This window comes from Castor canadensis, chromosome X (genome assembly GCF_047511655.1).
Source record: "Castor canadensis chromosome X, mCasCan1.hap1v2, whole genome shotgun sequence".
Taxonomy (NCBI): Eukaryota; Metazoa; Chordata; class Mammalia; order Rodentia; family Castoridae; genus Castor; species Castor canadensis.
The window spans coordinates 24,403,757-24,422,325 of NC_133405.1; the positions used below are offsets into that span (position 1 = coordinate 24,403,757).

The 18,569-nt window shown below is 37.4% G+C and overlaps 1 protein-coding gene and 1 pseudogene across 30 annotated transcripts in view; both read left to right on the top strand.

The window, feature by feature from the left end:
* Positions 1-18,569, top strand: part of Enox2 (ecto-NOX disulfide-thiol exchanger 2) — a 341,637-nt gene that overhangs the window by 308,523 nt on the left and 14,545 nt on the right. For all 30 annotated transcript variants that reach the window (XR_012444306.1, XM_074063083.1, XM_074063084.1 and 27 more), the window contains one exon: positions 18,263-18,444. Coding sequence is in view for 29 of the 30 variants with exons in the window: in XM_074063083.1 (XP_073919184.1) it covers positions 18,263-18,444 (182 nt within the window). In the remaining variant the exon portion in view is untranslated. The remainder of the gene's footprint in view (positions 1-18,262; positions 18,445-18,569) is intronic.
* LOC141419690 (small ribosomal subunit protein eS12-like) lies at positions 14,978-16,459 on the top strand (annotated as a pseudogene).

Below are 18,569 nucleotides of genomic sequence, written 5' to 3' on the forward strand. Positions count from 1 at the left end.
AATCACTGGCCTGCAGTACAAGAAGAAACAAAAGGAATAAAATGATTTACTACTATTTTGTATTGAGCCATGTGGACTGCCAGAGGACAAACATACAAACCAAAGCAGAACTAAATAACTGTCCATCTGTAAAAGTCAGTTGATTTACAGAGTAACCTGTGCCATGCAGCCAAACTCTAGTTCCAGATGTCCCAGGTACTGACCTAGCAAACAAAACAATTAGTTCTTCCTCTGTTTAGCAGAGAGTTAATGTCCCTTTTTCTATTCAGTTTGTACATATAATCATCTTCACTTGTAGCATCTTCCTTCTTCCTTCAGTGTTGTGATTGTTAGGAGAACTGCCTGTCTGATGAAAAGTATCCCAGCCACTAGGAGATAGCAGGGGTACATAACATCTGGAGTACTGTGAATCCAAGTCTCTGTGTGATGGCTTTGTCTTCAACGACATAAAATCTGTGTAATTAGAGCAAAAATTAAAATCAGTAATAAAACCAAACATAAAATGAACGTCATGCCAAAGATCTTTTATAATTTTTAAACTAAAATGTGAGAATTTAAACTCCCCTATCAGGACAATTGCATGGCCATCCATGGAAGACAAATTTGGACACTGAGAATGTCTCAACCCTACTGAAGATATTTCTAACCAGAACCTTCCCTCTGCTTTCAATAGACAATCTGATCACAGTAGCCTACATTAGTATCTAACATTTTTAAGGAAAATCTCTATGTTCAAGGCATTGAATTAAATGCTGTTCCTCCCTAAAAACAGCTTCCTTTTAGAAATAATGTTTTACCCTTAGAATATAGTTCTTTTCTATATAGTCCATCTTTGTAAACCACAATCTCTTTCCATTCCTCATGTAGAGGGTGAATCTTGTTTTTGATTTCTTTATAAAATTCTTCTTCCACCATTTTTAAAGGAGGAAGAATTTATTTTTCTCATAGTTTCAGAGGATTCAGCCTATCATAGTGGGGAGGATGGCTGAGCTGCTCCTATTACAGCATACTGGAAGCAATGATAGAGAGAATGCCTGCACTGTGAGCTTTCTCCTTCTCCTTTTATTCCATCCAGGTCCCCAGCCTGTGGGACAGTGCTGCCCACATTTAGTGTAGGTCTTCCCTGCCTTAGTTAATCCTCTCTGGAAATGCCATCACAGACACACCTTGAGGTGTGCTTTACTAACTCAGGTACTTCTTAATCCAATCAAGTTGACAACCACAATTAACCACAAGTCCACCCTTTATCCAACTTCACAGCCAAACACACCTCCTTAAACTATAACCTTCCATCCATGGCCCCCAAAATTCTCGTGTCCATCTCATAATTCAAAATGTATTCAGTCCATTTCCAAGAGTCAGAGTCATCATGTTCTAACATCAATGTTCTGACATTGTCCAAAAGTCAAAGTTAAAATTCTCTTCTGAGACTCAAAACAAATTTTTAGCTGTGAGTCCCTGGATAGTCAAAAAGAAAATTACATACTTCCAAGATACAATGGTACAGAGTAAACATTCCCATTCCAAAAGGGAGGAATGGGGGCATAGAAAGCAGGGGTCAGACTAAAGCAGAACCAAAACCCAGCAGGCCAAACATTAAATCTTGTAGATCCATGTTAGGCATTGAGGGCACAGGGTGGCAGGATGTGAACTCCCAAGGGTCACATAGCCCTTCTCCTGGATCTGCTCATTGCCTACAGCTTTCCTACAGAGGTAATCCATGCTCCTGACAACTGTAATACTCTGGAGTTTATTGCACCTTCGGCTTCACTCTCATAGCTTCATGCATTGCCCTGTCAGGGGCTGCCTCCAGGGACTCTGACCCTGCTACAATTGTCTGCTCCCTTGGCTTTCCTATGAAATCTGGATTCTTCCACCATTTATAACTAATAATTTCTTTTTATATTTTTATTAGGATATATTCATTATACTGGGGGAGGGATTCACAGTGACAATTCCAATTATATTGTACTCTAGTTACATCACCCCATCATCTCTTCCCCCTCAACCCTCCTCTGTGCCTCACTTAAAGCAATTGCAAGGGGTTTCTTAGTTCCGTTTCATGTAGATATATGAAGTCCATCTGCCATATGCTCTTATTTTAATCTCCTTCACTCACCCTCCCACTCCCACTAGTACCTCCCCCCGACCCACACACACTGTACCTATTTTACAGTCCTGTCTTTCATTATTAATATTTAAGTTGGTGTTCAAAGGGATTTCTCAATGTATGGCCACTGTGGATGTGCTTTACTTTAGTCAGCTCAACCCCTTCCATTACTCTCCCTTACCCCTTTACGTCCCACCCCCATTTTTCAACAGCTTTCAATACGCATCCTTGTACCCTCTACCTTCATATCTTATGTTATGCAATATTACTGATGTGCTATCATTCTCTTTTCCTTTCCCTCTTTCGCCAAGTTCCATGGAGTTATAACTAATAATTTCTATGGTTTGATTTCCATTATCTTTCTTCTACTTTGTTCCACCAAAGTCTGAGATCCACATCTTTGTCAAGTTGCACTTTAACCTTTTTATACATTTAATATTCCGATATGTAATTTTTCATTTTTATTATCACATATTTGTTGTCAGAGTTATAATTCGATTCATCTTGATAATATCTCTTCTCTTAGATTTTGTGTTCTGTTAGTAATCAAAAAAAGGTGAGCTAAGGGTGGTAGAGCACTTGCCTAACATGTACAAGGCCAAGTTCAGTCCCCAGGACCATAAGAAGGAATAAACTACAAATTTTTCCATTAATATAGTGTGTAAACAATAAAAATTAGTGGAATCATATAATTTTTTTACCATAGTCATAAGCCTGGAACATAGAAGAGACTCAATAAATGTTTGTTAACTTAATGAAAATCTTTTGATTAAATATTTTAAAATAGGTTTTATAATTTTCAACCTTAAAAAGTGCACCCAATGGCATAGTTAAATTTAACCTAGGTTAAAACTGGTCCTGTCCAGGGGTGGGTCCAGTGAAAGGGGAAGGGTCAATGGAAGGGATGAAGGAGGGTGAATATAGTTGATGTACTTTGTACACATGTATGAAAATAGAGCAATGAATTCTTTTGAAATTGTTCCAAGAAGGACAAGAGGGGCAATAAGAGAGAATGATGGTGGGGGTGAACCTAACCAAGGTACATTGTAAGCATATATGTAAATGTCACAATGAAACTCCCTGTACAACTAATACATGCTAATAAAATGTAAAGAAAAATATACTGAATCCTGGGCATTGGCGGCTCATGCCTATAATCCTGGCTACTCAGGAGGCAAAGATCAGGAGGATCAAGCTTTGAGGCCAGCCCAGACAAACAGTTTGCAGAGACCTGTCTCAAAAAAAACCCATCACAAAATAGGGCTGGTGGTGTGGCTCAAGGTGTAGGCCTTAAGTTCAAACCCCAGACTGAAAAAAAAGTTTAACCTGAGTCTCCCCACGTGGCTTCATTTTATTAGTAAATTTTATTTTTTAGTGTACTTGTAGATTCAAAGCAAATTTGTGCAGAAAACAGACTTCCTATATAATCCTTGTCCTTACAGAGGAAACCTCACCCTCTATCAACCTCTCCCACCAGATTGATCCATTTGTTTCAGTCAATGAATCTGCATTAACACATCATTATCATCCAGAGTCCATAGTCTACATTAGGGTTCATTGTTGATGCTATACATTCTATGGGTTTTAATAAATGTATAATGAAATGCATCATCAGAGGTAGTGTGCTAATAGTTTCACTGCCCTAAAAATCCTCTGTGCTCTTCTTCTTTATCCCTCACTCCCAGCTAACCATCAGCAATCACTAATCTTTTCGTTGTCTCCACAGTGTTGCCTTTTCCAGAATGTTATAGAATTTGAATTATCAAGTATGTAACCTTTAGAGATTAGTTTCTTTCACTTAGTACTATGCATGTAGGTTTCCTTCATGTCTTTTCATGGTTTGATGACACTTTTTTAGGACTGAATATATTATTGATTCACCTACTGAAGGACATCTTTGTTGCTTCCAAGTTTTGGCAATTATGAATAAAGGTGCCATAGACATACATGTGCATGCTTTTGTGGGGACATTGGGTTTCAGTGCATTTGAATAAATGTCAAGAAGCACAATTGCTGGATTGTATAAAAGTATATTTAGCTTTGTAAGAAACTGACAAACTGTACACAAAAGTAAGATTTAATTTGTTCTTCATTTTCGAGTTTCCTAAGGTAGTTTAAATAATTGATTTTAGATCTTCATTCAGTGCCTTTGGTGTTAACAGTTACCCTCTACACACTGCTTTTACTGCATCCCACAGATTTGTACAAGTTGAATTTTCATTTTTATTTAATTCAAGTATTTTTTCATGTCTCTTCAAATTTCTTCTTTGACTCAAGTGTTATTTAGAAGTAAGTTGTTACCTCTACAAGGAAAACTATAAACTTCTGAAGAAAGAGATTGAAGAAGACTATAGAAAGTGGAGAGATCTCCCATGCTCATGGATTGGTAGAATCAACATAGTAAAAATGTCTATACTCCCAAAAGTAATCTACATGTTTAATGCAATTCCCATCAAAATTCCAATCACATTCATTAAAGAGATTGAAAAATCTACCATTAAATTTATATGGAAACACAAGAGGCCATGAATAACCAAGGCAATACTCAGTCAAAAGAACAATGCTGGAGGTATCACAATACCTGACTTCAAACTGTATTACAAAGCAATAACAATAAAAACAGCATGGTGCTGGCACAAAAACAGACGTGAAGACCAGTGGAACAGAATAGAGAACCCAGATATGAAGCCACACAACTATAACCAACTTGTCTTTGACAAAGGCGCTAAAAATATACCATGGAGAAATAGCAGCCTCTTCAACAAAAACTGCTGGGAAAACTGGTTAGCAGTCTGCAAAAAACTGAAACTAGATCCATGTATATCATCATACACCAATATTAACTCAAAATGGATGAAGGATCTTAATATCAGACCACAAACTCTAAAGTTGATACAGGAAAGAGTAGGAAATACTCTGGGGTTAGTAGGCATAGGTAAGAACTTTCTCAACAAAACCCCAGCAGCACAGCAACTAAGAGATAGCATAGATAAATGGGACCTCATAAAACTAAAAAGCTTCTGTTCATCAAAAGAAATGGTCTGTATGGACATCCAAATTATTAAGACTGAAATTGCATTGCATATAAACTTGGAAGTTTTTTGGTTTTTTGGGTTTTTTTGTTTTTTTTAATTTTCTATTTTCCATTTTATTTTAATTCATTTTTATAAATAGATATTACTTTCATATACTTATTTTTTATTTTTTTTATCTTTGATTTTCAATCCTCTCTCTGTCACTCTATTGTCTGTTCAGCTTAATGTCGATTAGTACACTAACACTCCCTGTTTATACCTTTGAAACTCTCTTGTCTGATACCTTGTTCTGCTTTCTCCCTCTTGTCTGTATATTTGTTTTCCCCTTTTCTTTAACTTCTTGCTTTCCATCTCAGCTCACTCTTCCATTCTCAATATTACCATTGTTATTATTACAAGCTAGAAAATACTTAATTACACACAGTACAGGGACAGTAACAACACCAAGGACAATGACAGGAAGACAGAAAAAACAAGGAAACCAGTTTCCCCACAGCAAAAAATTAGTACAGGAACCAGAGGGGAATGAAGAGAACAGAAACTCAGAGCCAGACTCCAACAAAATGAAGATAAACTATGCCAAAGGACCCAATGAAGCCTACAAGAATAATTTAAAAGAAGACATACTACAAGTACTCAATGAGAATTTTATAGAGATGATACTGGATAGGGTCAACCAAAATGTACAGGAGACACTCAAGAAATTCCAAGACAATAAAAATAGAGAATTTGAAAAAGCAAAAGAAGAAATAAAGGAAACCATAGAAGCACTGTATAAACACCAAAATGAAAGAGAGAACACAATGAATAAACGGATAAATGAACTCAGGACAAAAATAGACAACAATAAAGAAGAAAACAGCCAGGATATGGAAAACCTCAGAAAAAAGAACGAAACAGAACTGCAAAACAAAACGGAAGGCCAATCCAGCAGAATAGAACAAACAGAAGACAGAATCTCAGAACTTGAAGATGAAATGGTAATTAAAGGAAAAACTGAAGAACTACTAATTAAACAACTCAAGACCTGTGAAAAGAAAATGCAAGAACTCACCGACTCCATCAAAAGACCAAACTTGAGAATCATGGGCATCGAAGAAGGAGAAGAGGTGCAAGCGAAGGGAATGCGTAATATATTCAACAAAATAATAACGGAAAATTTCCCAAATCTAGAGAAAGATATTCCCATACAGATGCAAGAGGCCTCCAGGACACCAAACAGACCAGATCAAAATAGAACTACTCCACGACATATCATCATTAAAACAACAAGTTCAGAAACTAAGGAAAGAATATTGAAGGCTGCAAGAGAGAAAAAACAAGTAACATACAAAGGTAAACCCATCAAAATCACAGCAGACTTCTCAACAGAAACATTAAAAGCAAGAAGAGCGTGGGGTGAGATCTTCCGGGCACTGAATGAAAATAACTTCAACCCCAGGATACTCTACCCAGCAAAGCTATCATTCAAAATAGATGGAGCAATAAAAGTCTTCCATGATAAGCAGAAACTAAAACAATATGTGACCACAAAGCCACCATTACAAAAGATTCTGCAAGGGATCCTGCACACAGAAAGTGACACCCAACTTAACCATGAAAAGGCAGGCAGCACCAAACCACAGGATAAGAAAAAGCAAGACAGTAGAGAGTAACATCAAGTTAGGTACACACAATCAAACCTTCAAACAACTAAGATAACTAAATGGCAGGAATTACCACATACCTATCAGTACTAACGCTTAATGTTAATGGACTTAATTCACCCATCAAAAGACACCGTTTGACAAAATGGATTAAAAAAGAAGATCCAACAATTTGTTGCTTACAGGAGACCCATCTCACCGACAGAAATAAGCATATGCTTAGGATGAAAGGCTGGAAGAAGATTTACCAAGCCAATGGCCCCCGAAAACAAGCAGGAGTAGCAATACTTATCTCTGACAAAGTAGACTTCAAACCTACATTGATCAAACGAGATAAAGAAGGACATTCCATACTAATAAAAGGGGAAATAGACCAAAAGGAAATAATAATCATCAATCTGTACGCACCCAATGTCAATGCACCCAATTTCATCAAACATACCCTGAAAGACCTAAAAGCATATATAAACGCCAACACAGTGGTTGTGGGAGACTTTAACACTCCATTATCATCAATAGATAGGTCATCCAAACAAAAACTCAATAAAGAAATCCAAGATCTAAAATATGCAATAGATCAAGTGGACCTAGTAGATGTCTACAGAACATTTCATCCAACCTCTACACAATATACATTCTTCTCAGCAGCCCATGGAACCTTCTCCAAAATAGATCATATCCTAGGGCACAAAGCAAGCCTCAGCAAATATAAGAAAATAGAAATAATACCATGCATACTATCTGACCACAATGCAGTAAAAGTAGAACTCAACAACAAAAGTAAAGACAAAAAACATGCAAACAGCTGGAAACTAAATAACTCATTACTTAATGAACAATGGATCATCGATGCAATAAAAGAGGAAATTAAAAAGTTCCTAGAAGTCAATGAAAATGAAAACACAACCTACCGGAACCTATGGGACACAGCTAAGGCAGTCTTGAGAGGAAAGTTTATAGCCATGAGTGCATATATTAAAAAGATTGAAAGAACCCAAATCAATGACCTAATGATACATCTCAAACTCCTAGAAAAACAAGAACAAGCAAATCCCAAAACAAATAGAAGGAGAGAAATAATAAAAATAAGAGCTGAAATCAACGAAATAGAAACCAAAAAAACCATACAAAGAATTAATGAAACAAAAAGTTGGTTCTTTGAAAAAATAAACAAGATCGATAGACCCCTGGCAAACCTGACTAAAATGAGGAGAGAAAAAACCCAAATTAGTAGAATCAGGAATGCAAAAGGGGAGATAACAACAAACACGATGGAAGTCCAGGAAATCATCAGAGACTACTTTGAGAACCTATATTCAAATAAATTTGAAAATCTAAAAGAAATGGACAGATTTCTAGATACATATGATCATCCAAAACTGAACCAAGAGGAAATTAATCACCTGAATAGACCTATAACACAAAATGAAATTGAAGCAGCAATCAAGAGTCTCCCCAAAAAGAAAAGTCCAGGACCTGATGGATTCTCTGCTGAATTCTATCAGACCTTTAAAGAAGAACTGATACCAACCCTCCTTAAACTGTTCCATGAAATAGAAAGGGAAGGAAAACTGCCAAACACATTTTATGAAGCCACTATTACACTTATCCCAAAACCAGGCAAAGACACCTCCAAAAAGGAGAACTATAGGCCAATCTCCTTAATGAACATTGATGCAAAAATCCTCAACAAAATAATGGCAAATCGAATTCAGCAACACATCAAAAAGATTATTCACCACGACCAGGTAGGCTTCATCCCAGGGATGCAGGGGTGGTTCAACATACGAAAATCAATAAACGTAATAAACCACATTAACAGAAGCAAAGACAAAAACCACTAGATCATCTCAATAGATGCAGAAAAAGCCTTTGATAAGATCCAACATCATTTCATGATAAAAGCTCTAAGAAAACTAGGAATAGAAGGAAAGTTCCTCAACATTATAAAAGCTATATATGACAAACCTACAGCCAGCATTATACTTAACGGAGAAAAATTAAAACCATTCTCTCTAAAATCAGGAACCAGACAAGGATGCCCACTATCTCCACTCCTATTCAACATAGTACTGGAATTCCTAGCCAGAGCAATTAGGCAAGAAGGAATAAAAGGAATACAAATAGGTAAAGAAACTGTCAAAATATCCCTATTTGCAGACGACATGATCCTATACCTTAAAGACCCAAAAAACTCTACTCAGAAGCTTCTAGACATCATCAATAGCTATAGCAACGTAGCAGGATATAAAATCAACATAGAAAAATCGTTAGCATTTCTATACACTAACAATGAGCAAACGGAAAAAGAATGTATGAAAACAATTCCATTTACAATAGCCTCAAAAAAAATCAAATACCTAGGTGTAAACCTAACAAAAGATGTGAAAGACCTCTACAAGGAAAACTATACACTTCTGAAGAAAGAGATTGAAGAAGACTATAGAAAGTGGAGAGATCTCCCATGCTCCTGGATTGGTAGAATCAACATAGTAAAAATGTCGATACTCCCCAAAGTAATCTACATGTTTAATGCAATTCCCATCAAAATTCCAATGACATTCATCAAAGAGATTGAAAAATCTACTGTTAAATTTATATGGAAACACAAGAGGCCACGAATAGCCAAGGCAATACTCAGTCAAAAGAACAATGCAGGAGGTATCACAATACCTGACTTCAAACTATATTACAAAGCAATAATAATAAAAACAGCATGGTACTGGCACAAAAACAGACATGAAGACCAGTGGAACAGAATAGAGGATCCAGATATGAAGCCACACAACTATAAGCAACTTATCTTTGACAAAGGAGCTAAAAATATACGATGGAGAAATAGCAGCCTCTTCAACAAAAACTGCTGGGAAAACTGGTTAGCAGTCTGCAAAAAACTGAAACTAGATCCATGTATATCACCCTATACCAAGATTAACTCAAAATGGATCAAGGATCTGAATATCAGACCCCAAACTCTTAAGTTGATACAAGAAAGAGTAGGAAATACTCTGGAGTTAGTAGGTATAGGTAAGAACTTTCTCAATGAAACCCCAGCAGCACAGCAACTAAGAGATAGCATAGATAAATGGGACCTCATAAAACTAAAAAGCTTCTGTTCATCAAAAGAAATGGTCTCTAAACTGAAGAGAACACCCACAGAGTGGGAGAAAATATTTGCCAACTATACATCAGACAAAGGACTGATAACCAGAATATACAGGGAACTTAAAAAACTAAATTCTCCCAAAACTAATGAACCAATAAAGAAATGGGCAGGTGAACTAAACAGAACTTTCTCAAAAGAAGAAATTCAAATGGCCAGAAAACACATGAAAAAATGCTCACCATCTCTAGCAATAAAGGAAATGCAAATTAAAACCACACTAAGATTCCACCTCACCCCTGTTAGAATAGCCATCATCAGCAACACCACCAACAACAGGTGTTGGCGAGGATGCGGGGAAAAAGGAACCCTCTTACACTGTTGGTGGGAATGTAGACTAGTACAACCACTCTGGAAAAAAATTTGGAGGCTACTTAAAAAGCTGGACATCGATCTACCATTTGATCCAGCAATACCACTCTTGGGGATATACCCAAAAGACTGTTACTCCAGAGGCACCTTCACATCCATGTTTATTGCGGCACTATTCACAATAGCCAAGTTATGGAAACAGCCAAGATGCCCCAGCACTGACGAATGGATTAAGAAAATGTGGTATCTATACACAATGGAATTTTATGCAGCCATGAAGAAGAACGAAATGTTATCATTCGCTGGTAAATGGATGGAATTGGAGAACATCATTCTGAGTGAGGTTAGCCTGGCTCAAAAGACCAAAAATCGTATGTTCTCCCTCATATGTGGACATTAGATCAAGGGCAAACACAACAAGGGGATTGGACTATGAGCACATGATAAAAGCGAGAGCACACAAGGGAGGGGTGAGGATAGGTAAGACACCTAAAAAACTAGCTAGCATTTGTTGCCCTTAATGCAGAGAAACTAAAGCAGATACCTTAAAGCAACTGAGGCCAATAGGAAAAGGAGACCAGGAACTAGAGAAAAGGTTAGATTAAAAAGAATTAACCTAGAAGGTAACACCCACGCACAGGAAATCAATGTGAGTCAATGCCCTGTATAGCTATCCTTATCTCAACCAGCAAAACCCCTTGTTCCTTCCTATTATTGCTTATACTCTCTCTACAACAAAATTAGAGATAAGGGCAAAATAGTTTCTGCTGGGTATTGAGGGGGTAGCGGGAGGGGGTGGAGTGGGTGGTAAGGGAGGGGGTGGGGTCAGGGGGGAGAAATAAACCAAGCCTTGTATGCACATATGAATAATAAAAGAAAAATGAAAATAAAATAAAATAAAATAAAAAAAATAAAAAAATAAAAAGAAATGGTCTGTAAACCGAAGAGAACACCCACAGACTGGGAGAAAATATTTGCCAGCTACACATCAGACAAAGGACTAATAACCAGATTATATAGGGAACTTAAAAAACTAAATTCTCCCAAAACTAATGAACCAATAAAGAAATGGGCTAAACAGAACTTTCTCAAAAGAAGAAATTCAAATGGCCAAAAAACACATGAAGAAATGCTCACCATCTCTAGCAATAAAGGAAATGCAAATTAAAACCACACTAAGATTCCACCTCACCCCTGTTAGAATAGCCATCATTAGCAACACCACCAACAACAGGTGTTGGCGAGGATGCGGGGAAAAAGGAACCCTCTTACACTGTTGGTGGGAATGTAAACTAGTACAACCACTCTGGAAAAAAATTTGGAGGCTACTTAAAAAGCTAGACATAGATCTACCATTTTATCCAGCAATACCACTCTTGGGGATATACCCAAAAGACTGTAACACAGGTTACTCCAGAGGCACCTGCACACCCATGTGTATTGCGGCACTATTCACAATAGCCAAGTTATGGAAACAGCCAAGATGCCCCACCACTGAGGAATGGATTAAGAAAATGTGGTATCTATACACAATGGAATTTTATGCAGCCATGAAGAAGAATGAAATGTTATCATTCGCTGGTAAATGGATGGAATTGGAGAACATCATTCTGAGTGAGGTTAGCCTGGCCCAAAAGACCAAAAATCATATGTTCTCCCTCATATGTGGACATTAGATCAAGGGCAAACACAACAATGGGATTGGACTTTGAGCACATGATAAAAGCGAGAGCACACAAGGGAGGGGTGAGGATAGGTAAGATACCTAAAAAATTAGTTAGCATTTGTTGCCCTTAACGCAGAGAAACTAAAGCAGATACCTTAAAAGCAACTGAGGCCAACAGGAGAAGGGGACCAGGAACTAGAGAAAAGGTGAGATCAAAAAGAATTAAACTAGAAGGTAACATACACGCACAGGAAATTAATGTGAGTCAACTCCCTGTATAGCTATCCTTATCTCAACCAGCAAAAACCCTTGTTCTTCCTATTATGGCTTATACTCTCTCTTCAACAAAATTAGAGATAAGGGCAAAATAGTTTCTGCTGGGTATTGAGGGGGTAGGGGGGAGAGGAAGGGGGCAGAGTGGGTGGTAATGGAGGGGGTGGGGGGCAGGGGGGAGAAATGACCCAAGCCTTGTATGCACATATGAATAATAATAAAAAAAGAAACATAATCTAGAATTAAAAAAATAAAAAAAAAGCCTATGCCACAGGTTACTCCAGAGGCACCTGCGCACCCATGTTTATTGCGGCACTATTCACAATAGCCAAGTTATGGAAACAGGCAAGATGCCCCACCACTGACGAATGGATTAAGAAAATGTGGTATCTATACACAATGGAATTTTATGCAGTCATGAAGAAGAACGAAATATTATCATTCGCTGGTAAATGGATGGAATTGGAGAACATCATTCTGAGTGAGGTTAGCCTGGCCCAAAAGACCAAAAATCATATGTTCTCCCTCATATGTGGACATTAGATCAAGGGCAAACACAAGAAGGGGATTGGACTTTGAGCACATGATAAAAGCTTTAGCACACAAGGGAGTGGTGAGGATAGGTGAGACACCTAAAAATTTAGCTAGCATTTGTTGCCCTTAACGCAGAGAATCTAAACCAGATACCTTAAAAGCAACTGAGGCCAATAGGAGAAGGGGACCAGGAACTAGAGAAAAGGTTAGATCAAAAAGAATTAACCTAGAAGGTAACACACACGCACTGGAAATTAATGTGAGTCAACTCCCTGTATAACTGTCCTTATCTCACCTAGCAAAAACACTTGTTCCTTCCTATTAATGCTTATACTCTCTCTTCAACAAAATTAGAGATAAGGGCAAAATAGTTTCTGCCAGGTATTGAGAGGGTGGGGGGGAGAGGGAGGAAGCGGAGTGGGTGGTAAGGGAGGGGGTGGGGGCAGGGGAGAGAAATGACCCAAGTGTTATATGCACATATGAAAAATAAAACAATAAAAAAAGAAGTAAGTTGTTCAGTCCCCAAGTATTTGGGGATTTTTCACTTATCTTTCCATTTTTGATTTCTAGTTTAATTCCATTGTGGTCTGAGAATGTACACTATATAATTTCCATCTTTTAAAAATATTTAGTGTGTATCTCATGACCCAAATATGGGCTGTCTTGTAAAACTTTCATGTGAGTTTGAGAATGTGTAACTTGCTATTACTGGGTGAAATAGTTTATGGATATCAATTATATCCAGTTGATTGATGGGGCTATTGAGTGCAACTATGTCCTTACTGGTTTTCTGCTTTCTGGATCTGTCAGTTTCTTATAGAGGGGTGTCAGTGGATTCATCTGTTTCTCCTTGAAATCCTGTCAGTTGTTGACAGGCATATTTTGATGCTCCACTGTTAGCCTCTCACACTTTAAACATTGTTATGTCTTCTTGGTGTACTGACCCCTTTAACATCATGTAACACTTGTGTTAATCCCTGATAGCTTTACTTGCTCTGAAGTGAGCTCTGTCTAAAATTAATATAACTATTCCCACTTCCTTTAAATACTATTAGAATGGTATCTCTTTATCTATACGTGTTCTTATAATTTTATATTGTATTTCTTATGAGTCATATCATTGGGTCTTATTTTTTGATCCACTTTGATAATCTTTGCTTTTCAATTAGTGTATTTAGAGCAATGACATTTAAAGCGATTATTGATATAGTTAGATAAGTATCTACTATATTTGCTGCCATTTTCTTTTGATTGCCCTTGTTCTTTGTTCCTAGTTTTGTCTTTCACACCTTTTCTGTTTTATATGGTTTTAATTGAGTATTTTATATTATTCTATTTTCCCCTTTATTGGAATATAAATTATACTTCTTTTTATATGGTTTTTGTGGCTGCTGTAGAGTTTGCATTGCACATTTACAAATAATCTCAAGTCTGCTGTCAAATAACACTATACCACTACATGGGTAGTGCAAGTACCTTACAATAACAATATATTCCCAATTTTTTCTCCTATGCCTTTTATCATTGCTATCATTCATTTCACAAATACACAAATGTATATAATTGAATATAGTGTTGCTATTGCTGTTTTAAACAGTTATATGCTTGATCACTTATGAATAAGAAAAAAGGCTTTATTTTATTTTATCTTACTTTCACTCATTCATTTTATTGATGCTCTTCCTTTCTTTATGTACATCTAAATTTTTGACTTTTATCATTTTCCTTTTCTCTGAAAGACTTCTTTTAACATTTCTTGTAAGGCAGGTTTACTGGCAACAAATTTCCTCAATTTTTGTTTATCTGAAAACATTTTTATTTCTCCTTATTTCACTTTTGAAGGATAATTTCACAAAGTAAAGAATTCTAGGTTGGTGGAATTTTTTTCTCTTAAATCTTTAAATATTGTACTCCACTCTCTTCTTGTGAACATAATTTCTGAAAAGTCAGATGTAGTGATTACATTTGCTCCCCTATAGATAAGGGTGTTGTTTTTGTCTGGATTCTTTCAGGATTTTTTTATTTATTTTGATTTGCTGAAGTTTGAATATCATATGCCTGGATGTAGGTTTTTGGGTGTTTATCTTGATCAATGTTCTTTGAGGTTCTTCCTGGATCTGTAGTCAGGGTATAACACTAATTTGGGGGGAATTCTCAGTCATTATTGTTTCAAATATTGCTTCTCTTAAAATTCTCCTTCTGTCACCTTAAGAAAAAAAATGAGGGATGGAAGGTAAAACAGGTCCTGGCTGGGGTGGATACCAGTAGAAGGGGGTAGGGCATAAGGAAAGGTAAAGGGGGGCAGAATATAGTATATGTATTTTGTACTCATGTATGAAAATCAAACAATGAAACCTGTTGAAATTGCTCTAAGAATGGGGGAAGGGCTGAAGGAGAAAGATGAAGGGGATGAATCCAATTAAGATATATTGTAAGCACATATATAAATGTCACAGTGTCTCCCCCTGTACAACTACTATATGCCACTTAAAAATAAATTTAAATCAAAAAATAAATAAAAATAAAATAAAATTCTCCTTCTGTTTTCCCCATTACAGATGTTCACATCTTTTGTGGTTGTCCCATGGTTCTTAGATATTCTGTTGTTTTCTGTTTAGCCTTTTCTCTCCATTTTTGCTATGGTCTGAATGTTTAAGTCCCCCCAAAATTCATACATTGAAACCTAATCACTCACCAATGTGATGGCATTAGGACGAGGTGCTTAGGATCAATGTCCTTATGAGAGAGGCCCCAGAAAGCTGCCTTACCTCTTTACTGATATGAGAACACACCTAGAAGGCATCATCTATGAATCAGGAAGTCAGCATTCCCCAGACGCTAAAACTGCTAGTGCATTTATCTTGAACTTCCTGGCTTCCAGAACTGTCAGAAATAAACTTCTGCTGTTTATAAGCTACCCAGCTTACAGTATTTTTATAACAGTACAAACAGACTAATACAGGCTTTCAGTATTCAAATTTTATAATCATTACATCCTCAAGCTCAGAGATTCTTTCCTCAACCATACCCAGTCTGCTAATGGCTCATCGAAGGCATTCTTCTTTTCTATTAGTATTTTTTTTAATCTCTAGCATTTCTTTTTTGTTCTTTCTTAGAATTTCCAACTCTCTCCTTATATTATTCATCTATTCTTGTGTGCTATCTTTTTCCATTAATTCCATATTAGTTAATTGCATATTAACTATAGACTTTTTTAAAACTCCCAGTCTGCTTTCTCTGCTGCCTCCCAGTCTGCTTTCTTCTGCCTATTCTGAGGCAGAATACCTGAGGTGTGTTCAGGTTTCAACTTCACCTGTAACCCATCGCCATGGCAGAGGAAGGCATTGCTGTTGGAGGGGTAATGGACATTAATAATGCCTTAGAAGAGGTGCGGAAGACAGCCCTCATCCATGATGGCCTACACATGGAATTGACCAAGTTGCCAAAGCCTTACACAAGCGCCAAGCCCATTTTTGTGTGCTTGTATCCAACTGTAGCGAGCTTCCACCTCAAGTTGGTGGAGGCCCTTTGTGCTGAGCACCAAATCAACCTCATTAAGGTTGATGACAACATGAAACTAGGAGAATGGGTAGCCCTCTACAAAACTGATTGAGAGGGAAAACCCCATAAGGTGGCTAGTTGCGATTGTATTGTGGTTAAGGACCATGCCAAAGTCAGGGCAACGATGTTATCGAAGAGTACATCAAATGTAAGAAATGAACAAATAAAAAATTTTATAATAAATAAAAATATTCCCAGTCTGATAATTCCAACATCATTGACATATCTGAGTCTGTTCTGGTATGTCTCTGTATCCTCAAACTGGTTTTTATCATTTAGTATTCCTTGTATTTTTTTGTTAGAATCCAGACACAAGAGTGGGTTGTGATTGTACACACCTAACATCCCAGCACTCGGGAGACAGAGGCAGGAGGACCATGAGTTTGAAACCAGCCTAGGATAGGTAGCAAGTTCAAGGACAGCCTGGGCTACATAGTGAGACCCTGTTTCAATAAAACAAACAAATAAAAAAGAATCCATGCATAATATAAAGTCAGTTAGGCTCTTTTAAAACCCCAGGTGTATGGCTGGTGGAGTGACTCAAGTGGTAGAGTGCCTGCCTAGCAAGTGTAAGGCCCTGAGTTCAAGCTGTAGTACTGCAAAAAAAAAATTACTTCTAACTGGGCACCGGTGGCTCACACCTGTAATCCTTGCTACTCAGGAAGCAGAGATCAGGAGGATTATGGTTCAAAGCCAGCCCAGGCAAATAGTTCGCAAGACCCTATCCCAAAAAAACCCATCACAAAAAAGGGCTGGTGGAGTGGCTCAAGGTGTAGGCTCTGAGTTCAATACGCAGTACCACCAAAAAAAAAAAAAAGGAAGAAAAGAAAAAGAAATTACTTCTAAAACTCCAGGTGTGAGAGGGTGAATATGGTGGAAATATTACATACTCGTGTATGAAAATGGAAAAATGAGACCTGCTGAAACCATTTTAAGAATGTGAGGAGGCAGGCGATAAAGGAGAATAATGGAAGGGATGAATTTAAGATATTTTGTAAGCATTTTTGTAAATGTCACAGTGCACCCCCACTACAAAAATAATATAACAAACAAATAAATAAATAAAACCCCAGCAGGTAAGACTTTGGTGAAATATGCTATCCTAAGGGCAGGCCTTGTTAAGAACAGAATGTTCTGGTATTTCAAACTTCAAAACTTGTCCCTTTCCCTTCCCCTGCCAGAAGCAGAAGGGGATTTTTCTGATATTTACTGTAAGGCCCTGGTAGAGCTCCTAGAGGTAAACATCACAAAACTGTGCTGCCCTCGGAGTTTTTCACTCACAGACATGTTCCACACTGAGACTCCAACAATTTGTCCATTACGGTTTCAGTTTTTCTACCCTGCCACTGTTTCCATGGAGGTTTCTACTCATGGATTTCCGGTCCTGTAAGTTGGGATTCACCACATTAATTGTCTGCATCTCCAATTTAGGGAGGAGCATTTGCCCTGTAACCCCACTTCTCTGACTTTTTAGTTATTCAGCTTTTACTTGCTGTTAAGACAGAGTGGAGACTTCCAAGCTCCTCACATGCTGGGCCAGAAAGTGGAAATCTTATGTCTTAATTCATACATTTATCTTTCTACTATAAGACTAGTCAGTGCTACATTCTTTAAAAAAATCTTTTAGCAAAATTATTGTGTAGGCAGTTGTCCATTTGAGGGAATTAGTCCTACATTTTATAATCACAGAGCTTAAATCATTTGCCACATTTCAAATAAAAGTAACTGATAGTACCTAGGAATATCTTAGTATATTTATGTTGGAGAATTTAAACCATGAATCCTGGTTCACATATGAAAATGGGCCTGTGTGTTTTTGTGTGTATCCCTTGCTGCCATGGACAACTTAGACCTAAAGTTCCTCATCAAGAATGTTTTATATACATTAATTTAAAATATTAAGTTGGGTGAACCACAAAGGAATCTGGAGATACAGTTTAACATTTTCTGTTGATTGTTCAGGTTTAGTGTCACAGGCAGAGGCTCTGAAGGAAGAAAATGACAGCCTCCGTTGGCAGCTTGATGCTTACCGAAATGAGGTAGAACTGCTCAAGCAAGAACAAGGCAAAGCCCACCGAGAAGATGATCCAAACAAGGAGCAGCAGGTGAAACTCCTGCAACAAGCCCTACAAGGAATGCAACAGGTACAGGCACTTTTGTACCAGGTTTTCCACAACTTTTGGAAGGATAGCATTAACTCTTCACTTGTAAATGGGTCCCCTACAAGCAAATAGAACATCAAATCTGTTACTCTTCTTGATATCACCTG